This window comes from Pelodiscus sinensis, chromosome 12 (genome assembly GCF_049634645.1).
Source record: "Pelodiscus sinensis isolate JC-2024 chromosome 12, ASM4963464v1, whole genome shotgun sequence".
Taxonomy (NCBI): domain Eukaryota; kingdom Metazoa; phylum Chordata; order Testudines; family Trionychidae; genus Pelodiscus; species Pelodiscus sinensis.
In genome coordinates, this window is record NC_134722.1 from 48904256 (window position 1) to 48921831 (window position 17576).

Sequence of the window (17576 nt, forward strand, 5' to 3'; positions counted from 1 at the left end):
GTGGGACACGTGAGCTGCGACGCAGGAGACAGTGAGGCGGAGGGAGGGGCAGAGAGAGGGTCCTCGCTGAGGAAGCGTCACCTTGTCAGCGCCTGAGCACGCCCCTGCGGTGGAGCTAGAACTAACCGAGGTGGGGGAGCTGCATTCGCTAACTGACTGGCAGGTTTCCGAGGCCTCGGAGGATGCGGAGCTGGAGGACTTCTGCCATGCCCGCCGGCCGGTCCGCGCCGCGGCACACACGGAGAAGAGACAAGAAACCGGGTTACAAAGCCAAAGGCATGCAGCAGCCCCCCGCCCGGAGCGCGGCCTCAGCACCACAGCCAGCAGCGCAGACAGCTGGAGGGTCCCGGCCAGTGTTAGATACAGGCGGCCTGCAAGCACACGCGGGCACCCCCGCCTCCCCTGTAGGTACATGGGCGTGTGTACCTGCCTCCCCTGTACGTACACGGACATATGTACCCGCCTCCCCGTATGTACACGGATGTGTGTACCTGCCTCCCCTGTACGTACACGGACATATGTACCCGCCTCCCCGTATGTACACGGATGTGTGTACCCGCCTCCCCTGTACGTACACGGACATATGTACCCGCCTCCCCTGTATGTACACGGACGTGTGAACCCGCCTCCCCTGTACGTACATGGGCGTGTGTACCTGCCTCCCCTGTACGTACACGGACATATGTACCCGCCTCCCCGTATGTACACGGATGTGTGTACCTGCCTCCCCTGTACGTACACGGACATATGTACCCGCCTCCCCGTATGTACACGGATGTGTGTACCCGCCTCCCCTGTACGTACACGGACATATGTACCCGCCTCCCCTGTATGTACACGGACGTGTGAACCCGCCTCCCCTGTACGTACATGGGCGTGTGTACCTGCCTCCCCTGTACGTACACGGACATATGTACCCGCCTCCCCGTATGTACACGGATGTGTGTACCTGCCTCCCCTGTACGTACACGGACATATGTACCCGCCTCCCCGTATGTACACGGATGTGTGTACCCGCCTCCCCTGTACGTACACGGACATATGTACCCGCCTCCCCTGTACGTACACGGACGTGTGTACCCGCCTCCCCTGTACGTACACGGACGTGTGTACCCGCCTCCCCTGTACGTACACGGACATATGTACCCGCCTCCCCGTATGTACACGGACATATGTACCCGCCTCCCCTGTACGTACACGGACATATGTACCCGCCTCCCCGTATGTACACGGACATATGTACCTGCCTCCCCTGTACGTACACGGATGTGTGTACCCGCCTCCTCTGTACGTACATGGGCGTGTGTACCCACCTCCCTTGTATGTACACGGACATATGTACCCGCCTCCCCTGTACGTACACGGACGTGTGTTCCCGCCTCCCCTGTACGTACACGGGCGTGTGTACCTGCCTTCCCTGTATGTACACGGGTGTGTGTACCCGCCTTTCCTGTACGTACATGGGTGTGTGTACCCGCCTTTCCTGTACGTACACGGCACGCACGCACTCCATCCCTGTACATATGCAGCGGGTGCACTCCCCGTGTATGTAAACACACGACCTCCTTCCCTGGGTACGCACATACATGCACATGCCCTCCTTCCCTGGGTACACACACACTCCTGCTCAATGCCATGTACTTTCCCCTCCTACCCTGCCCTGACCTAGACCCAGTGGCCGAGTCACCATGTTGGCTGAGGGGCGGGCAGGGTGCATCAGCTGCTGTCTCCTTCCTAGGAGCCCCTCCTGCTGCCCCAGCGTGGGGGGAGGGATGGAGCAGCCACCTGCCGCACTGGCCCACTCAGCCCTTCTAGAGCGGAGGGCTGAGTGCTGCCTCCCCCCAGCCTGGGGACCTACCACCAGCTGCCTCCCCCCAGCCTGGGGGGCCTACCACCAGCTGCCTTGCTCCAGGCTGCCGAGCGCTAGTGGCCAAGAGCAGATCCGCAGACAGGCCGAAAGCCAGGCTCCCTTCCCGGACAGCTCCTGCCTTGTTCGCTCAGCCCAGGCCCAGCCCCAGCCCCAGCCCCAGCAGCCGCCTGGTGTTAGTGAGGCAGGTTAGCGCGTCCACACCACGTGGGAGCACCCCAGTTATCTCTGCTGGACCAAGCTGGGTTAGAGCCAGAGCCGGCGCGGGAGCAGCCACAAGGGACAAGCATGCAGCCTACGGATGCCTGGCCAGCCAGCCTACAGGGGCCACGTCGCTGCACAGCCAGGGCGGTCAGAGAATGAGCCAATCAAGGAACCACCTGCGGCCAGCCACCATCATCCACGCGCGGAAACCGGCCACGGGCTGTGGGCAGAGCACCACGCCTGGGTGGGAGCAGGGCCCCGTGGCGCCTGGGTGCCCTGGGCGCGCTGCTGACGTGTCCCACCCGGGTGCAGGGCCCCGTGGCGCCTGGCTGCCCTGGGCGCGCTGCTGACGTGTCCCACCCGGGTGCAGGGCCCCGTGGCGCCTGGCTGCCCTGGGCGCGCTGCTGACGTGTCCCACCCGGGTGCAGGGCCCCGTGGCGCCTGGCTGCCCTGGGCGCGCTGCTGACGTGTCCCACCCGGGTGCAGGGCCCCGTGGCGCCTGGCTGCCCTGCTGTTGGCGTGTCCCGCCCGGGTTGCTTTCCAGACTGACCGTGCCCGGGTAAGCCTGGCGCAAGTCCGGCTGTTCAGTGCCACCCTGTCTGAACCCCGGGCACCTCTGCAAGGCCCTGCTGCTGCAAGAGGCCAGGCCGAGGGCCCGGATCCTGTGGGCAGAGCCTGGGCAGGTGCCTGAGCGTCTCACCCCTCCCTGCTGCTGGAGTTTGGAGCCCTCGGCAGTGCCACGTCCAAGGCAGGCACAGAGCGAGGGGCCGTGCGCCCTGGTTCGGCTGGCGGCAGGGTTATTTCGAGTGGGCAGAGGCCAGCTCGCCGCACAGCTCAGTCCAACCTAAGCAGCCCGCCACGGAGCCGGAGCGAGAGGGCGCAGCCAGCCCGTGGCACGTCGGCCGCGCCGAGTACTCCCCGTCTGCCCCCGCAGAGACGACTCCGGGGCCGGCACAGTGCCAGTCAGCCACATCCCCGCCTCGTCCGCACTGACCCTCGCTGGGCCCCTCTCCTACGGGCGCGGACGCGCTGACCAGAGGACATTGCCCAGGATTACGTGGCAAACTGGTGGCACGATTAGAAGCCAGGCGTCTCCGGTCCTGGTCCCCTCTCCACTCCACTGGCGCACTCCCATTTCTTTCTGAGGGGGCTGCCCCGCGGCCACGCCACGCCCCTACCTGGCTGGTGATGTCCGATGGCATCGGCGATGGCGGCTTGGAGTAGGTGGCGTCCTGGGAGATGAAGCCGGAGTCGTGGGAGGAGACGCTGGACAGGCGGGTGTTGGCACTCGCCGGCTGCGCCAGGCTGCGGTAGCGATAGGTGGAACCCGGTGAGTATGTTTGGGACCCGCCGGGCCAGGCGGTGCCCCCCTTCGCACTGTTAGCGCTGCTGAGGGCGGCAGGCAGGCGGAGGAGGGGCGGGGCGAGAGGGTTCCAAGAGGGGCAAAGGAAGGAAAAGACAGTTTCAGACAAGGCCCAGCACACACGTGTGTACACGACAGGACTCGCGCTACAGACGGGGGCAGGAGGGAGGAGGGGCGGGAGGGGGCGCCTGCGTTTCCACCTCTGGGGCAGGCCGCTTTCTGCCCCCATGCGCCCCCGAGCACACTCGTTCTGCGGGTCCCCGCTCTAGCCCTGGCTGGCGCGGACGCACGAGGGGCTTCAGCTCAGACGGGCCCCCCACGGGCCGGAGCTCTCTGGCCGATTCCCAGCGCAGCCCAGAGCGGCGGGGCCGGCTGTGGGCATCCCGGGCCGGGCTGGTGTTCGGCTCTGCCGGCGCCGCTATCCCCAGGGCTACGGCTGCCGGGGGCGCCGCGTTCTCACGCTTTGCCTTGCAGTCCCCAGGCTGAGACTCTGGATCCCACTTTGGGGGCCCAGGTGGAATTCCAGGGGATCCTGCTCCAGACAGAGGCTCACCACGAAGCCCCCTTGCACACCAGGCGCCCCACTTGCTCACCAGGCAGCCCCCCATGTACACCAGGCGCCCCCCATGCTCACCAGGCAGCCCCCTTGCTCACCGGGCAGCCCCCCATGTACACCAGGCGCCCCCCATGCTCACCGGGCAGCCCCCTTGCTCACCGGGCACCCCCCATGCTCACCGGGCACCCCCCATGCACACCGGGCACCCCCCATGCACACCGGGCAGCCCCCATGCTCACCGGGCAGCCCCCATGCACACCGGACAGCCCCCATGCTCACCGGGCAGCCCCCTTGCACACCGGACAGCCCCCATGCACACCGGGCAGCCCCCATGCACACCGGGCAGCTCCCATGCACACCGGACACCCCCCATGCTCACCGGGCAGCCCCCTTGCACACCGGGCAGCTCCCATGCTCACCGGACACCCCCCTTGCACTCCGGACACCCCCCATGCACACCGGGCAGCCCCCCCATGCTCACCGGGCAGCCCCCCCATGCTCACCGGGAACCCCCCATGCACACCGGGCAGCCCCCCCATGCTCACCGGGCAGCCCCCCATGCTCACTGGACACCCCCCATGCACACCGGACAGCCCCCCATGCTCACTGGACACCCCCCATGCACACCGGACAGCCCCCCATGCTCACTGGACACCCCCCATGCACACCGGACAGCCCCCCATGCTCACCGGGCAACCCCCCATGCACACCGGACAGCCCCCCATGCTCACCGGGCAACCCCCCATGCACACCGGACAGCCCCCCATGCTCACCGGACGCCCCCCATGCTCACCGGGCAGCCCCCCATGCTCACCGGACACCCCCCATGCACACCAGACACCCCCCATGCACACCGGGCAGCCCCCAAGCACACCGGACACCCCCCAGGCACACCGGACAGCCCCCTTGCTCACCGGACACCCCCCATGCTCACCGGGCAGCCCCCCATGCACACCGGACAGCCCCCTTGCTCACCGGGCACCCCCCCCCCTGCACACCGGACAGCCCCCTTGCTCACCGGGCGCCCCCCCCCTGCACACCGGGATGGTGCGCTTGATGCTGAGACACCTTCGCTCCAAACCTGAGCAGCCTGGGGCGTGCCCTGCCGCCGTCTGTACACACCTGCACATGCTGGACTTGCGGGAGCCAGAGCTGCTGGGGGAGGAGGGCGGAGTCTGGTAGGACCAGCTGTAGTCTGAGCCTTTCAGGTCTTTGATCACCTGCAGGAGGAAGGAGCCGGGGCAGCTGAGCACAGAGCAGGCGAAGGGGTGACGCTCCCGGCCCGTGAGACCTCCGGGGGAATAAGGAATCTCGGGTCCTTCACCTGGCGACCGGAGGGCGGGAAGCGGGACGCGCTGAGCCTGGGAACGTGGCATTAAAGGCCTAGGAGGGAGGGAAGGGGCCCAGCCCCCCAAGGGCCGTGGGGAGACTAGCGCTGGCACTCTGCCCTGGGAAGGCAGGCTAGGTGACCGCAGCAAGGCCATGGCCTCTGGGAATGGACAAGACTGCTGCTGTAGAACTAAGCGCTTCCGCCCTGCAGCGCAACCCAGGAGGGGCATCCAGGGGGGCGCGCCCAGGCCAGCTGCCCTCCGCCACCAGGGGCCACTCGCTCTGCCTGGACACGCCCCCACTCCCCATGCACAGCCCTCCCCAGCAGGCCCGGCACCCTCACCTGCTCGCTGGCCGCGGGCAGCTTGTGCGGCTCTGCCGTCAGCACCACCAGGTCCTCCATGATGCCCTGCAAGTGCGTGATCTCCCCCAGCATGGTGATCTCGCCGGTCTGCACGAGGGGCAGGCAGAGGAGAGAGAGTGTCAGATCCCCGCAAGGGCACCAGGCTTCCCCTTCCTGCCTCCCCGCGAGGGCACCGGGCTTCCCCTTCCCGCCTCCCCGCGAGGGCACCGGGCTTCCCCTTCCCGCCTCCCCGCGAGGGCACCGGGCTTCCCCTTCCCGCCTCCCCGCGAGGGCACCGGGCTTCCCCTTCCCACCTCCCCGCGAGGGCACCGGGCTTCCCCTTCCCACCTCCCCGCGAGGGCACCGGGCTTCCCCTTCCCCTTCCCGCCTCCCCGCGAGGGCACCGGGCTTCCCCTTCCCCTTCCCACCTCCCCGCGAGGGCACCGGGCTTCCCCTTCCCCTTCCCACCTCCCCGCGAGGGCACCGGGCTTCCCCTTCCCACCTCCCCGCGAGGGCACCGGGCTTCCCCTTCCCCTTCCCGCCTCCCCGCGAGGGCACCGGGCTTCCCCTTCCCACCTCCCCGCGAGGGCACCGGGCTTCCCCTTCCCCTTCCCGCCTCCCCGCGAGGGCACCGGGCTTCCCCTTCCCACCTCCCCGCGAGGGCACCGGGCTTCCCCTTCCCACCTCCCCGCGAGGGCACCGGGCTTCCCCTTCCCCTTCCCGCCTCCCCGCGAGGGCACCGGGCTTCCCCTTCCCCTTCCCGCCTCCCCGCGAGGGCACCGGGCTTCCCCTTCCCGCCTCCCCGCGAGGGCACCGGGCTTCCCCTTCCCGCCTCCCCGCGAGGGCACCGGGCTTCCCCTTCCCGCCTCCCCGCGAGGGCACCGGGCTTCCCCTTCCCCTTCCCGCCTCCCCGCGAGGGCACCGGGCTTCCCCTTCCCCTTCCCGCCTCCCCGCGAGGGCACCGGGCTTCCCCTTCCCGCCTCCCCGCGAGGGCACCGGGCTTCCCCTTCCCGCCTCCCTGCGAGGGCACCGGGCTTCCCCTTCCCGCCTCCCCGCGAGGGCACCGGGCTTCCCCTTCCCGCCTCCCCGCGAGGGCACCGGGCTTCCCCTTCCCGCCTCCCCGCGAGGGCACCGGGCTTCCGCTTCCCCTTCCCGCCTCCCCGCGAGGGCACCGGGCTTCCGCTTCCCCTTCCCGCCTCCCCGCGAGGGCACCGGGCTTCCCCTTCCCCTTCCCGCCTCCCCGCGAGGGCACCGGGCTTCCACTTCCCACCTCCCCGCGAGGGCACCGGGCTTCCACTTCCCACCTCCCCGCGAGGGCACCGGGCTTCCGCTTCCCCTTCCCGCCTCCCCGCGAGGGCACCGGGCTTCCGCTTCCCCTTCCCGCCCTGCCTCCTCGCAAGGGAACCTGGGCTTCGGGGTGGGCGCCGGGGTGCTGGGCGCCGGGGCGGGTGGTTCTCGGACCCGCCCTGCTGGGCGCCGGGGCGGGTGGTTCTCGGACCCGCCCTGCTGGGCTCCCGGGGCGGCTGGTTCTCGGACCCGCCCTGCTGGGCGCCCGGGGCGGCTGGTTCTCGGACCCGCCCTGCTGGGCGCCCGGGGCGGCTGGTTCTCGGACCCGCCCTGCTGGGCTCCCGGGGCGGCTGGTTCTCGGACCCGCCCTGCTGGGCTCCCGGGGCGGCTGGTTCTCGGACCCGCCCTGCTGGGCTCCCGGGGCGGCTGGTTCTCGGACCCGCCCTGCTGGGCTCCCGGGGCGGCTGGTTCTCGGACCCGCCCTGCTGGGCTCCCGGGGCGGCTGGTTCTCGGACCCGCCCTGCTGGGCTCCCGGGGCGGCTGGTTCTCGGACCCGCCCTGCTGGGCTCCCGGGGCGGCTGGTTCTCGGACCCGCCCTGCTGGGCTCCCGGGGCGGCTGGTTCTCGGACCCGCCCTGCTGGGCTCCCGGGGCGGCTGGTTCTCGGACCCGCCCTGCTGGGCTCCCGGGGCGGCTGGTTCTCGGACCCGCCCTGCTGGGCGCCGGGGTGGCTGGTTCTCGGACCCGCCCTGCTGGGCTCCCGGGGCGGCTGGTTCTCGGACCCGCCCTGCTGGGCACCCGGGTGGCTGGTTCTCGGACCCGCCCTGCTGGGCACCCGGGTGGCTGGTTCTCAGACCCGCCCTGCTGGGCTCCTGGGGCGGCTGGTTCTCGGACCCGCCCTGCTGGGCTCCCGGGGCGGCTGGTTCTCGGACCCGCCCTGCTGGGCTCCCGGGGCGGCTGGTTCTCGGACCCGCCCTGCTGGGCTCCCGGGGCGGCTGGTTCTCGGACCCGCCCTGCTGGGCGCCGGGGCGGCTGGTTCTCGGACCCGCCCTGCTGGGCTCCCGGGGCGGCTGGTTCTCGGACCCGCCCTGCTGGGCGCCGGGGCGGCTGGTTCTCAGACCCGCCCTGCTGGGCTCCCGGGGCGGCTGGTTCTCAGACCCGCCCTGCTGGGCTCCCGGGGCGGCTGGTTCTCAGACCCGCCCTGCTGGGCACCGGGGTGGCTGGTTCTCGGACCCGCCCTGCTGGGCGCCCGGGGCGGCTGGTTCTCGGACCCGCCCTGCTGGGCGCCCGGGGCGGCTGGTTCTCGGACCCGCCCTGCTGGGCTCCCGGGGCGGCTGGTTCTCGGACCCGCCCTGCTGGGCTCCCGGGGCGGCTGGTTCTCGGACCCGCCCTGCTGGGCTCCCGGGGCGGCTGGTTCTCGGACCCGCCCTGCTGGGCTCCCGGGGCGGCTGGTTCTCGGACCCGCCCTGCTGGGCTCCCGGGGCGGCTGGTTCTCGGACCCGCCCTGCTGGGCTCCCGGGGCGGCTGGTTCTCGGACCCGCCCTGCTGGGCGCCGGGGGCCCGGGGCGGCTGGTTCTCGGACCCGCCCTGCTGGGCGCCGGGGGCCCGGGGCGGCTGGTTCTCGGACCCGCCCTGCTGGGCTCCCGGGGTGGCTGGTTCTCGGACCCGCCCTGCTGGGCTCCCGGGGTGGCTGGTTCTCGGACCCGCCCTGCTGGGCTCCCGGGGTGGCTGGTTCTCGGACCCGCCCTGCTGGGCGCCGGGGGCCCGGGGCGGCAGCACTCACCACTACGGGCTGCAGGAAGGTGATGAAGGTGCAGAAGCGGCCCCGCTCCTCGATGAGGGCCTTGCGGACCGCCTGCTTCTCCGTCTCTTCCAGGAGCAGGTACATGTCATTGACGTCCTGGAGCGCGCTGTCCAGCTGGGGCTGCAGGTCCCCCTTTCCTGCAAGGAGACAAGGGCAGGGAGACATCACCCCTCTCTGCTCCCCGGCCTCCTGCCTGCTGCCTCCAGCGACCGTCCCTGTGCCAGGCTCAGGGGCAAAGCCCGGCAGAATGTCACACGGGCAGCACCAGCGCGGCATCGCCCAGGGCTTGTGGGGCCACGGCCGGGGCCAGAGCTCACGGCCCCCGCCCCGCCCCCCCCAGCACCCTCGCGGAGTGGCCAGCGAGCCCAGAGCCGCCCAAGGGGCAGGGGCAGAGAGCGCCAGTCTCAGGAGTCCTCAGCAGAGGTAGCGGCCGCGAGGATCCCAGCCCCAGCCTGGGCCCGGCTCTGCCTTCGCCAGCTCGGCGCCTGGAGCCATGTGGCTCCGGCAGGGGCGGGCTGCTCACACAGCGCAGCCCCACCCGCCCTGGGTGGCCAGACTCCACTTCCGGCCCCCGCTCCGCCCAAGGCCTGGGCTCTCCAGCTGGGCAAGCAAACCCGCTGCCCTCCTCCGCCCCTTCACACTCACCTTGCTGGGGCTTCCCCTGCAGGAGCCACCCCGCCCCCCCACATGGGCCTAGATTCAGCCCTGGGGCAGCCCGCCGGAGCCCGGAAGTGGCTCCTCTTGCGGCTGGGGGGAGGGGCCGCACGGGCGTTCGCCCAGGGCAGGCAGGTGACACGCACATGCAGGGGTGGAGCACGCAAAGCAGAGGGGCCGCGGCAGCCACCCTGCCTGGGGGCCACGGTGCCACCTGCATGAACAGAGCACGCGGCATCTGCTGCTGCTTCACCGCGGGGCAGCCCAACCCGGCCCGCAGGGCGCAGGCTGGTCCACGCGGGCCTGGCTACTGGCGCAGCGCTCGGGCCACATGGACCCGACCTCCATGGAGTCCAGACCCTCATGCCGAGGGAAGGGAGGGCGGGTCCTGGGATGAACGGCACGAGGCGAGTCGGGCCGTGGGGGGATGGGCGAGTGCGGAGACCGCGCTGCGCAATGGGGGCACCAGGCAGGGGCACAGGAGAGACGGGGCCAAATCAGCCCCCAGGCCACGTCTCGGACAGCGGGGACTCTGGACCAGGATCCCAGACAATCTCCCGTCTGGCCCGCCCCACACCCAGAGCCAGGCCATGGAAGGGAGTGTTGTGGGCCTGACCCCTTCCCGGGAGGGGGGCCCAGAACAGAGCCCTAGCTGGGGGGCTGGCGGTTCTGGTGCAGGCCAGGTGCCCCGGGAAGAATGATGCCTCCATGACGTCCAACGCCCAGCCGGGCCTGTGTCCGCCAGGCCCGCGTGGACCAGCCTGCGCCCTGCGGGCCGGGTTGGGCTGCCCCGCGGTGAAGCAGCAGCAGATGCCGCGTGCTCTGTTCATGCAGGTGGCACCGTGGCCCCCAGGCAGAGTGGCTGCCGCGGCTCCTCTGCTTTGCGTGCTCCAGGGCAGCGCCAGCCGGGAGCCGGAGTGCAGAAAAGGGGAAGGGGCTCCCCTCACGCCCCGCTGGGGCCAGAAATGGGGCTCCCTGCAGGAGGGAGCCGGGCCCGCCAGGCAGATCTCAGCCCTCCCCACAGGGCTGGCAGCAGGCGCAGAGACAGCGAGAGCAGAAAGCCAGGGCGGGAGGGCTTGAAATGAAACCCCTGCTTACTGGGGGTATGTGGGCTGCGAGCCCAGGGAGGCTGCCATGTCCCATGTCTCCAGTGCAGCCCCCGGAGGTCCCATGCATGGGGCAGGCCAGCTTGGGGGCAGGACCCCAGGTGTCGGGGAAGAGACCCCTGCAATCTGGGGGTGCTGCCCTTCACCTGCACCTGTGCATGGTGCTTCTTCCCCAGGGCTGCTGAGGGTGGGGAGGGGGCTCCCCGTGAGCCCCAGCTCCCACTGGACCCCAGTCACAGCCCCTGGCACAGGGAGCAAGCTGAGCCAGGCGCAGGCGCTGGGGGAGGGAAGGGGCCGCCCTGCCACCGGGAACCCGAGGGGGCTCCGGCCTGCTCCAAGGCGAGCGCAGGGCCCGGCCGAGGCAGCCACACGTAGCTCGAGGCTCCCTGGCCTGCTGGCCCAGTGGCTGGCAGGGGAGGCCGGGGCCCAGGTGTGGCAGCCGCCTGGGCCAGTGCCGCTGACTCGGGTGGTTCCATTTCGAGCCCAGCCGGCCGGGAGACAGAGAAGTGAAGCGCAGGCCCGCGGGGAGCTGGCGGGATGGTGGACTTACCAAGTAGCTCTACAGGAGGGAAGAGAGAGAGACAGAGAATGTGTGAAAGGCGGGTGGCGGACGGAGAGCCCCATGCCCCCCAGGCTGAGGGACAGAGAGCCCCGGCCCCCTCCCGCAGGCTGAGAGACGGAGAGCCCCATGCCCCCCAGGCTGAGGGACGGAGAGCCCCATGCCCCCCAGGCTGAGGGACAGAGAGCCCCGGCCCCCTCCCGCAGGCTGAGAGACGGAGAGCCCCATGCCCCCCAGGCTGAGGGACGGAGAGCCCCGGCCCCCTCCCGCAGGCTGAGAGACGGAGAGCCCCGGCCCCCTCCCGCAGGCTGAGGGACGGAGAGCCCCATGCCCCCCAGGCTGAGGGACGGAGAGCCCCATGCCCCCCAGGCTGAGGGACGGAGAGCCCCGGCCCCCTCCCGCAGGCTGAGAGACGGAGAGCCCCATGCCCCCCAGGCTGAGGGACGGAGAGCCCCGGCCCCCTCCCGCAGGCTGAGAGACGGAGAGCCCCGGCCCCCTCCCGCAGGCTGAGGGACGGAGAGCCCCATGCCCCCCAGGCTGAGGGACGGAGAGCCCCGGCCCCTCCCGCAGGCTGAGAGACGGAGAGCCCCATGCCGCCCAGGCTGAGGGACAGAGAGCCCCGGCCCCCTCCCACAGGCTGAGGGACGGAGAGCCCCATGCCCCCCAGGCTGAGGGACGGAGAGCCCCGGCCCCCTCCCGCAGGCTGAGAGACGGAGAGCCCCGGCCCCCTCCCGCAGGCTGAGAGACGGAGAGCCCCGGCCCCCTCCCGCAGGCTGAGGGACGGAGAGCCCCATGCCCCCCAGGCTGAGGGACGGAGAGCCCCATGCCCCCCAGGCTGAGGGACGGAGAGCCCCGTGCCCCCCAGGCTGAGGGACGGAGAGCCCCGTGCCCCCCAGGCTGAGGGACGGAGAGCCCCGTGCCCCCCAGGCTGAGGGACGGAGAGCCCCATGCCCCCCAGGCTGAGGGACAGAGAGCCCCGGCCCCCTCCCGCAGGCTGAGAGACGGAGAACCCCATGCCCCCCAGGCTGAGGGACAGAGAGCCCCATGCCCCCCAGGCTGAGGGACGGAGAGCCCCGGCCCCCTCCCGCAGGCTGAGGGACAGAGAGCCCCGTGCCCCCCAGGCTGAGGGACGGAGAGCCCCGGCCCCCTCCCGCAGGCTGAGAGACGGAGAGCCCCATGCCCCCCAGGCTGAGGGACAGAGAGCCCCATGCCCCCCAGGCTGAGGGACGGAGAGCCCCGGCCCCCTCCCGCAGGCTGAGAGACGGAGAGCCCCATGCCCCCCAGGCTGAGGGACGGAGAGCCCCGTGCCCCCCAGGCTGCGGGACGGAGAGCCCAGCCCCGCCCCCCTCCCGCAGGCTGAGAGACGGAGAGCTCCGGCCCCTCCCGCAGGCTGAGATACGGAGAGCCCCGGCCCCCTCCCGCAGGCTGAGAGACGGAGAGCCCCATGCCCCCCAGGCTGAGGGACGGAGAGCCCCGGCCCCCTCCCGCAGGCTGAGGGACGGAGAGCCCCGGCCCCCTCCCGCAGGCTGAGAGACGGAGAGCCCCATGCCCCCCAGGCTGAGGGATGGAGAGCCTCGGCCCCCTCCCGCAGGCTGAGAGAGTGAGAGCCCTTATGCACCCCCCAGGCTGATGGTCGGAGAACCCCGGCACCCCCCCCAGTCTGAGGGAGTGAGAGCCCTTATGCACCCCCCAGGCTGATGGTCGGAGAACCCCGGCACCCCCCTGGCTGATGATCGGAGAGCCCCAGCGCCCCCCCCAGTCTGAGGAAGGGAGAGCACCTATGCGCCCCCCCAGGCTGATGATCAGAGAGCCCCGGCGCCCCCGCGGGCTGATGATCGGAGAGCCCCTCGGCACCCCTTCCCAGCAGCGTGCTCCCACAGCCTGACTCTCCCGGGGGTGCTCCCAGCCGTGGCTCCGACGCCCTTGGGCCAGGCTGGAGTGTGAGGACTGAGGAGAGCCAAGGGGGGGGGCTACGCGAGATCCCCCCACACCCCACTTTGGATGCCTGCGGATACAGGCTCCTGGAGAGAGGCCGGGGCCTGGAGGGAGCCATTTTAGGGGCGCTGCTTGATCTCCGTGGCCCCACAGGGCCCATTGGGGGTCGGCACCTCACAGGGTCCCCGTCCGCAGAGCCTGCAGGGCCCTGAGCTCTGACCAAGGCTCTGTCATGCCCAGCAAACGCCTCACTGCGCCCTGCAGCGCCCCGTGACTACCCAGTGGGGATTCCAAGCTGCAGCTTCCTCACACGCTGTGCCCGCTAGCGCCGGAGACGCCTCCGCTGCCGCCCAGCCCAGCCCACTGGCGCCCCCCAGATCCCTGGCGCCGGAGACGCCTCCGCTGCCGCCCAGCCCAGCCCACTGGCGCCCCCCAGATCCCTGGCGCCGGAGACGCCTCCGCTGCCGCCCAGCCCAGCCCACTGGCGCCCCCCAGATCCCTGGCGCCGGAGACACCTCCGCTGCCTGCCCAGCCCAGCCCAGCCCACTGGCGCCCCCCAGATCCCTGGCGCCGGAGACGCCTCCGCTGCCGCCCAGCCCAGCCCACTGGCGCCCCCCAGATCCCTGGCGCCGGAGACACCTCCGCTGCCTGCCCAGCCCAGCCCACTGGCGCCCCCCAGATCCCTGGCGCCGGAGACGCCTCCGCTGCCGCCCAGCCCAGCCCACTGGCGCCCCCCAGATCCCTGGCGCCGGAGACGCCTCCGCTGCCTGCCCAGCCCAGCCCACTGGTGCCCGCCAGATCCCTGGCGCCGGAGACACCTCCGCTGCCGCCCAGCCCAGCCCACTGGCGCCCCCCAGATCCCTGGCGCTGGAGACGCCTCCGCTGCCGCCCAGCCCAGCCCACTGGCGCCCCCCAGATCCCTGGCGCTGGAGACGCCTCCGCTGCCGCCCAGCCCAGCCCACTGGCGCCCCCCAGATCCCTGGCGCCGGAGACGCCTCCGCTGCCTGCCCAGCCCAGCCCACTGGCGCCCCCCAGATCCCTGGCGCCGGAGACGCCTCCGCTGCCGCCCAGCCCAGCCCACTGGTGCCCGCCAGATCCCTGGCGCCGGAGTCGCCTCCGCTGCCGCCCAGCCCAGCCCACTGGCGCCCCCCAGATCCCTGGCGCCGGAGACGCCTCCGCTGCCGCCCAGCCCAGCCCACTGGTGCCCCCCAGATCCCTGGCGCCGGAGACGCCTCCGCTGCCGCCCAGCCCAGCCCACTGGTGCCCGCCAGATCCCTGGCGCCGGAGACGCCTCCGCTGCCGCCCAGCCCAGCCCACTGGTGCCCGCCAGATCCCTGGCGCCGGAGACGCCTCCGCTGCCGCCCAGCCCATCCCAGCCCACTGGCGCCCCCCAGATCCCTGGCGCCGGAGACGCCTCCGCTGCCGCCCAGCCCAGCCCAGCCCACTGGTGCCCGCCAGATCCCTGGCGCCGGAGACGCCTCCGCTGCCGCCCAGCCCAGCCCACTGGTGCCCGCCAGATCCCTGGCGCCGGAGACGCCTCCACTGCCTGCCCAGCCCAGCCCACTGGCGCCCCCCAGATCCCTGGCGCCGGAGACGCCTCCGCTGCCGCCCAGCCCAGCCCACTGGCGCCCCCCAGATCCCTGGCGCCAGAGACGCCTCCGCTGCCGCCCAGCCCAGCCCACTGGCGCCCCCCAGATCCCTGGCGCCGGAGACGCCTCCGCTGCCTGCCCAGCCCAGCCCACTGGTGCCCCCCAGATCCCTGGCGCCGGAGACGCCTCCGCTGCCTGCCCAGCCCAGCCCACTGGCGCCCCCCAGATCCCTGGCGCCGGAGACGCCTCCGCTGCCGCCCAGCCCAGCCCACTGGCGCCCCCCAGATCCCTGGCGCCGGAGACGCCTCCGCTGCCGCCCAGCCCAGCCCACTGGCGCCCCCCAGATCCCTGGCGCCGGAGACGCCTCCGCTGCCGCCCAGCCCAGCCCACTGGAAGCCCCCAGGGCGGTTTTGGCAGGAGGGCAGGCATCCTATTTCATTTCCAGCTGCTCCCCAGGGGGTTCCCCTGATGGGAGCTGGGGCACAGCCACAGGGTGCCCTGAATACAGCAGGCCCATTCGCCCTCTGAACCCTGTCGCTGAGCCCCGACCCCCCGTGACGGATCTCCGCTGTCACCATCAAAGCCTGTCCCAATGCCTGGGGTGAAGGAGGCGGCTGCTCTGCTCCCCTCTGCCCCCACTGCCCGGTGAGCCAACACCAGCCTGCCCGCCACTCAGAATGCAGCCAGCTCTGGGGTGGAGCAGGCTGGCTGTGTCAGCCCACACGCTGCAAGCCTGGGGCAGGAGGTGGAAGAAGATTCCTGGTCCCAGCTCAAGCTGTGGAAGGGCCCGAGGGGGCTGGTGGCACGGTCTGAGCAGGGCAAGGGTCCCTGGGTGGCACCGGGCCCTGCCTGCTTCCTCCCTCAGAGACCCCAGGCCGCAGGGACCAGTCTCTGGTCACACCTGCCCCAGCCCAGCCGCTGAGTGCGAGAGCAGAGCCCCAGGAGGGCAGGCCATGAGCTCACGGGGCAGACAGGGCTCTGACCTTTCCGGGCCTTCTTCTGCAGCTTCAGCGTGTCGGAGGATTTCTTCTTTATCTCGTGGCGGGCTCGCTTGTACTCTGGGGACACGGAGCAGCCATGAGCTCCACCGGGAACCCAGCTCCCCCCCTCTCTGAGCCACCATTCCTCCTGCCCCGACCCCTCTGCCAGGCACACCCCGGGATAAGGTGTGCCCCCCCCCCGACACACGGCCTGGCCCCCGTCCCAGACACACCCCCGGGATAAGGTGTGCCCCCCCTCCCCCCGACAGACGGCCTGGCCCCTGTCCCAGACACACCCCCAGGGATAAGGTGTGCCCCCCCTCCCCCGACACACGGCCTGGCCCCCGCCCCAGACACACCCCCAGGGATAAGGTGTGCCCCCCCCCAACACACGGCCTGGCCCCCGTCCCAGACACACCCCCAGGGATAAGGTGTGCCCCCCCCTCCCCCCGACACACGGCCTGGCCCCCGTCCCAGACACACCCCCGGGATAAGGTGTGCCCCCCCTCCCCCCGACACACGGCCTGGCCCCCGCCCCAGACACACCCCCAGGGATAAGGTGTGCCCCCCCCCGACACACGGCCTGGCCCCCGTCCCAGACACACCCCCGGGATAAGGTGTGCCCCCCCTCCCCCCGACACACGGCCTGGCCCCCGCCCCAGACACACCCCCAGGGATAAGGTGTTCCCCCCCCTCCCCCCGACACACGGCCTGGCCCCCGTCCCAGACACACCCCCGGGATAAGGTGTGCCCCCCCTCCCCCACACACACGGCCTGGCCCCCGTCCCAGACACACCCCCAGGATAAGGTGTGACCCCCCCTCCCCCGACACACGGCCTGGCCCCTGCCCCAGACACACCCCCGGGATAAGGTGTGCCCCCCCCTCCCCCCGACACACGGCCTGGCCCCTGCCCCAGACACACCCCCAGGGATATGGCCCAGCCCCTCCCCACATGGGTAACGCCCCCCAGGCACAGTGCATCCCACATGGATACAGAGTGCCACCTCCCCCCAGCACAGCCCCCCAGAGCACAGTGACCCCCCTGCCTCCCTCCTAGGCCGTACCTTTCGCATGGTCCTTGTCCAGCTGGGTGGCCGTTTTCTTCCAGTCCTCGATCCTGTCCTGCAGGGGGTTGACCAGACTCTCCATCAGGGCACTGCAGTGAGGGGAGCAGAGTGGGGTGGTGAGGAGCCGGCGGCTGAACCCCTGACGGCCGGGCAGGCTGAGGGGGGGCGGTGAGGAGCCGGCGGCTGAACCCGATGGCCGGGCAGGCTGGGGGGGGGGGCGGTGAGGAGCCGGCGGCTGAACCCCTGACAGCCGGGCAGGCTGAGGGGGGGCAGTGAGGAGCCGGCAGCTGACCCCCTGACGGCCGGGCAGGCTGAGGGGGGGCGGTGAGGAGCCGGCGGCTGACCCCCTGACGGCCGGGCAGGCTGAGGGGGGGCAGTGAGGAGCCGGCAGCTGACCCCCTGACGGCCGGGCAGGCTGAGGGGGGGCAGTGAGGAGCCGGCGGCTGAACCCCTGACGGCCGGGCAGGCTGAGGGGGGGCGGTGAGGAGCCGGCAGCTGACCCCCTGACGGCCGGGCAGGCTGAGGGGGGGCGGTGAGGAGCCGGCGGCTGAACCCGATGGCCGGGCAGGCTGGGGGGGGGCGGTGAGGAGCCGGCGGCTGACCCCCTGACGGCCGGGCAGGCTGAGGGGGGGCGGTGAGGAGCCGGCGGCTGAACCCCTGACGGCCGGGCAGGCTGAGGGGGGGCGGTGAGGAGCCCGAGGCTGAACCCCTGACGGCCGGGCAGGCTGAGGGGGGGCGGTGAGGAGCCGGCGGCTGAACCCCTGACGGTCGGGCAGGCTGAGGGGGGGCGGTGAGGAGCCCGAGGCTGAACCCCTGACGGCCGGGCAGGCTGAGGGGGGGCGGTGAGGAGCCCGAGGCTGAACCCCTGACGGCCGGGCAGGCTGGGGGGGGGCGGTGAGGAGCCGACGGCTGAACCCCTGACGGCCGGGCAGGC

The 17576-nt window shown here is 72.1% G+C and overlaps 1 protein-coding gene across 14 annotated transcripts in view; it reads right to left on the minus strand.

Moving 5' to 3' along the window:
- MTSS2 (MTSS I-BAR domain containing 2) overlaps positions 1-17576 on the minus strand; it is a 62628-nt gene that overhangs the window by 9957 nt on the left and 35095 nt on the right. For 3 of the 14 annotated variants that reach the window (XM_075940631.1, XM_075940635.1, XM_075940640.1), the window contains 7 exons: positions 16640-16731; positions 15578-15652; positions 8731-8888; positions 5663-5770; positions 5113-5210; positions 3250-3460; positions 82-201 (listed from right to left, as the gene is read on the minus strand). In XM_075940631.1, the coding sequence (XP_075796746.1) occupies positions 82-201; positions 3250-3460; positions 5113-5210; positions 5663-5770; positions 8731-8888; positions 15578-15652; positions 16640-16731 (862 nt within the window). The other 11 variants (XM_075940634.1, XM_075940637.1, XM_075940639.1 and 8 more) reach the window with 8 other exon arrangements.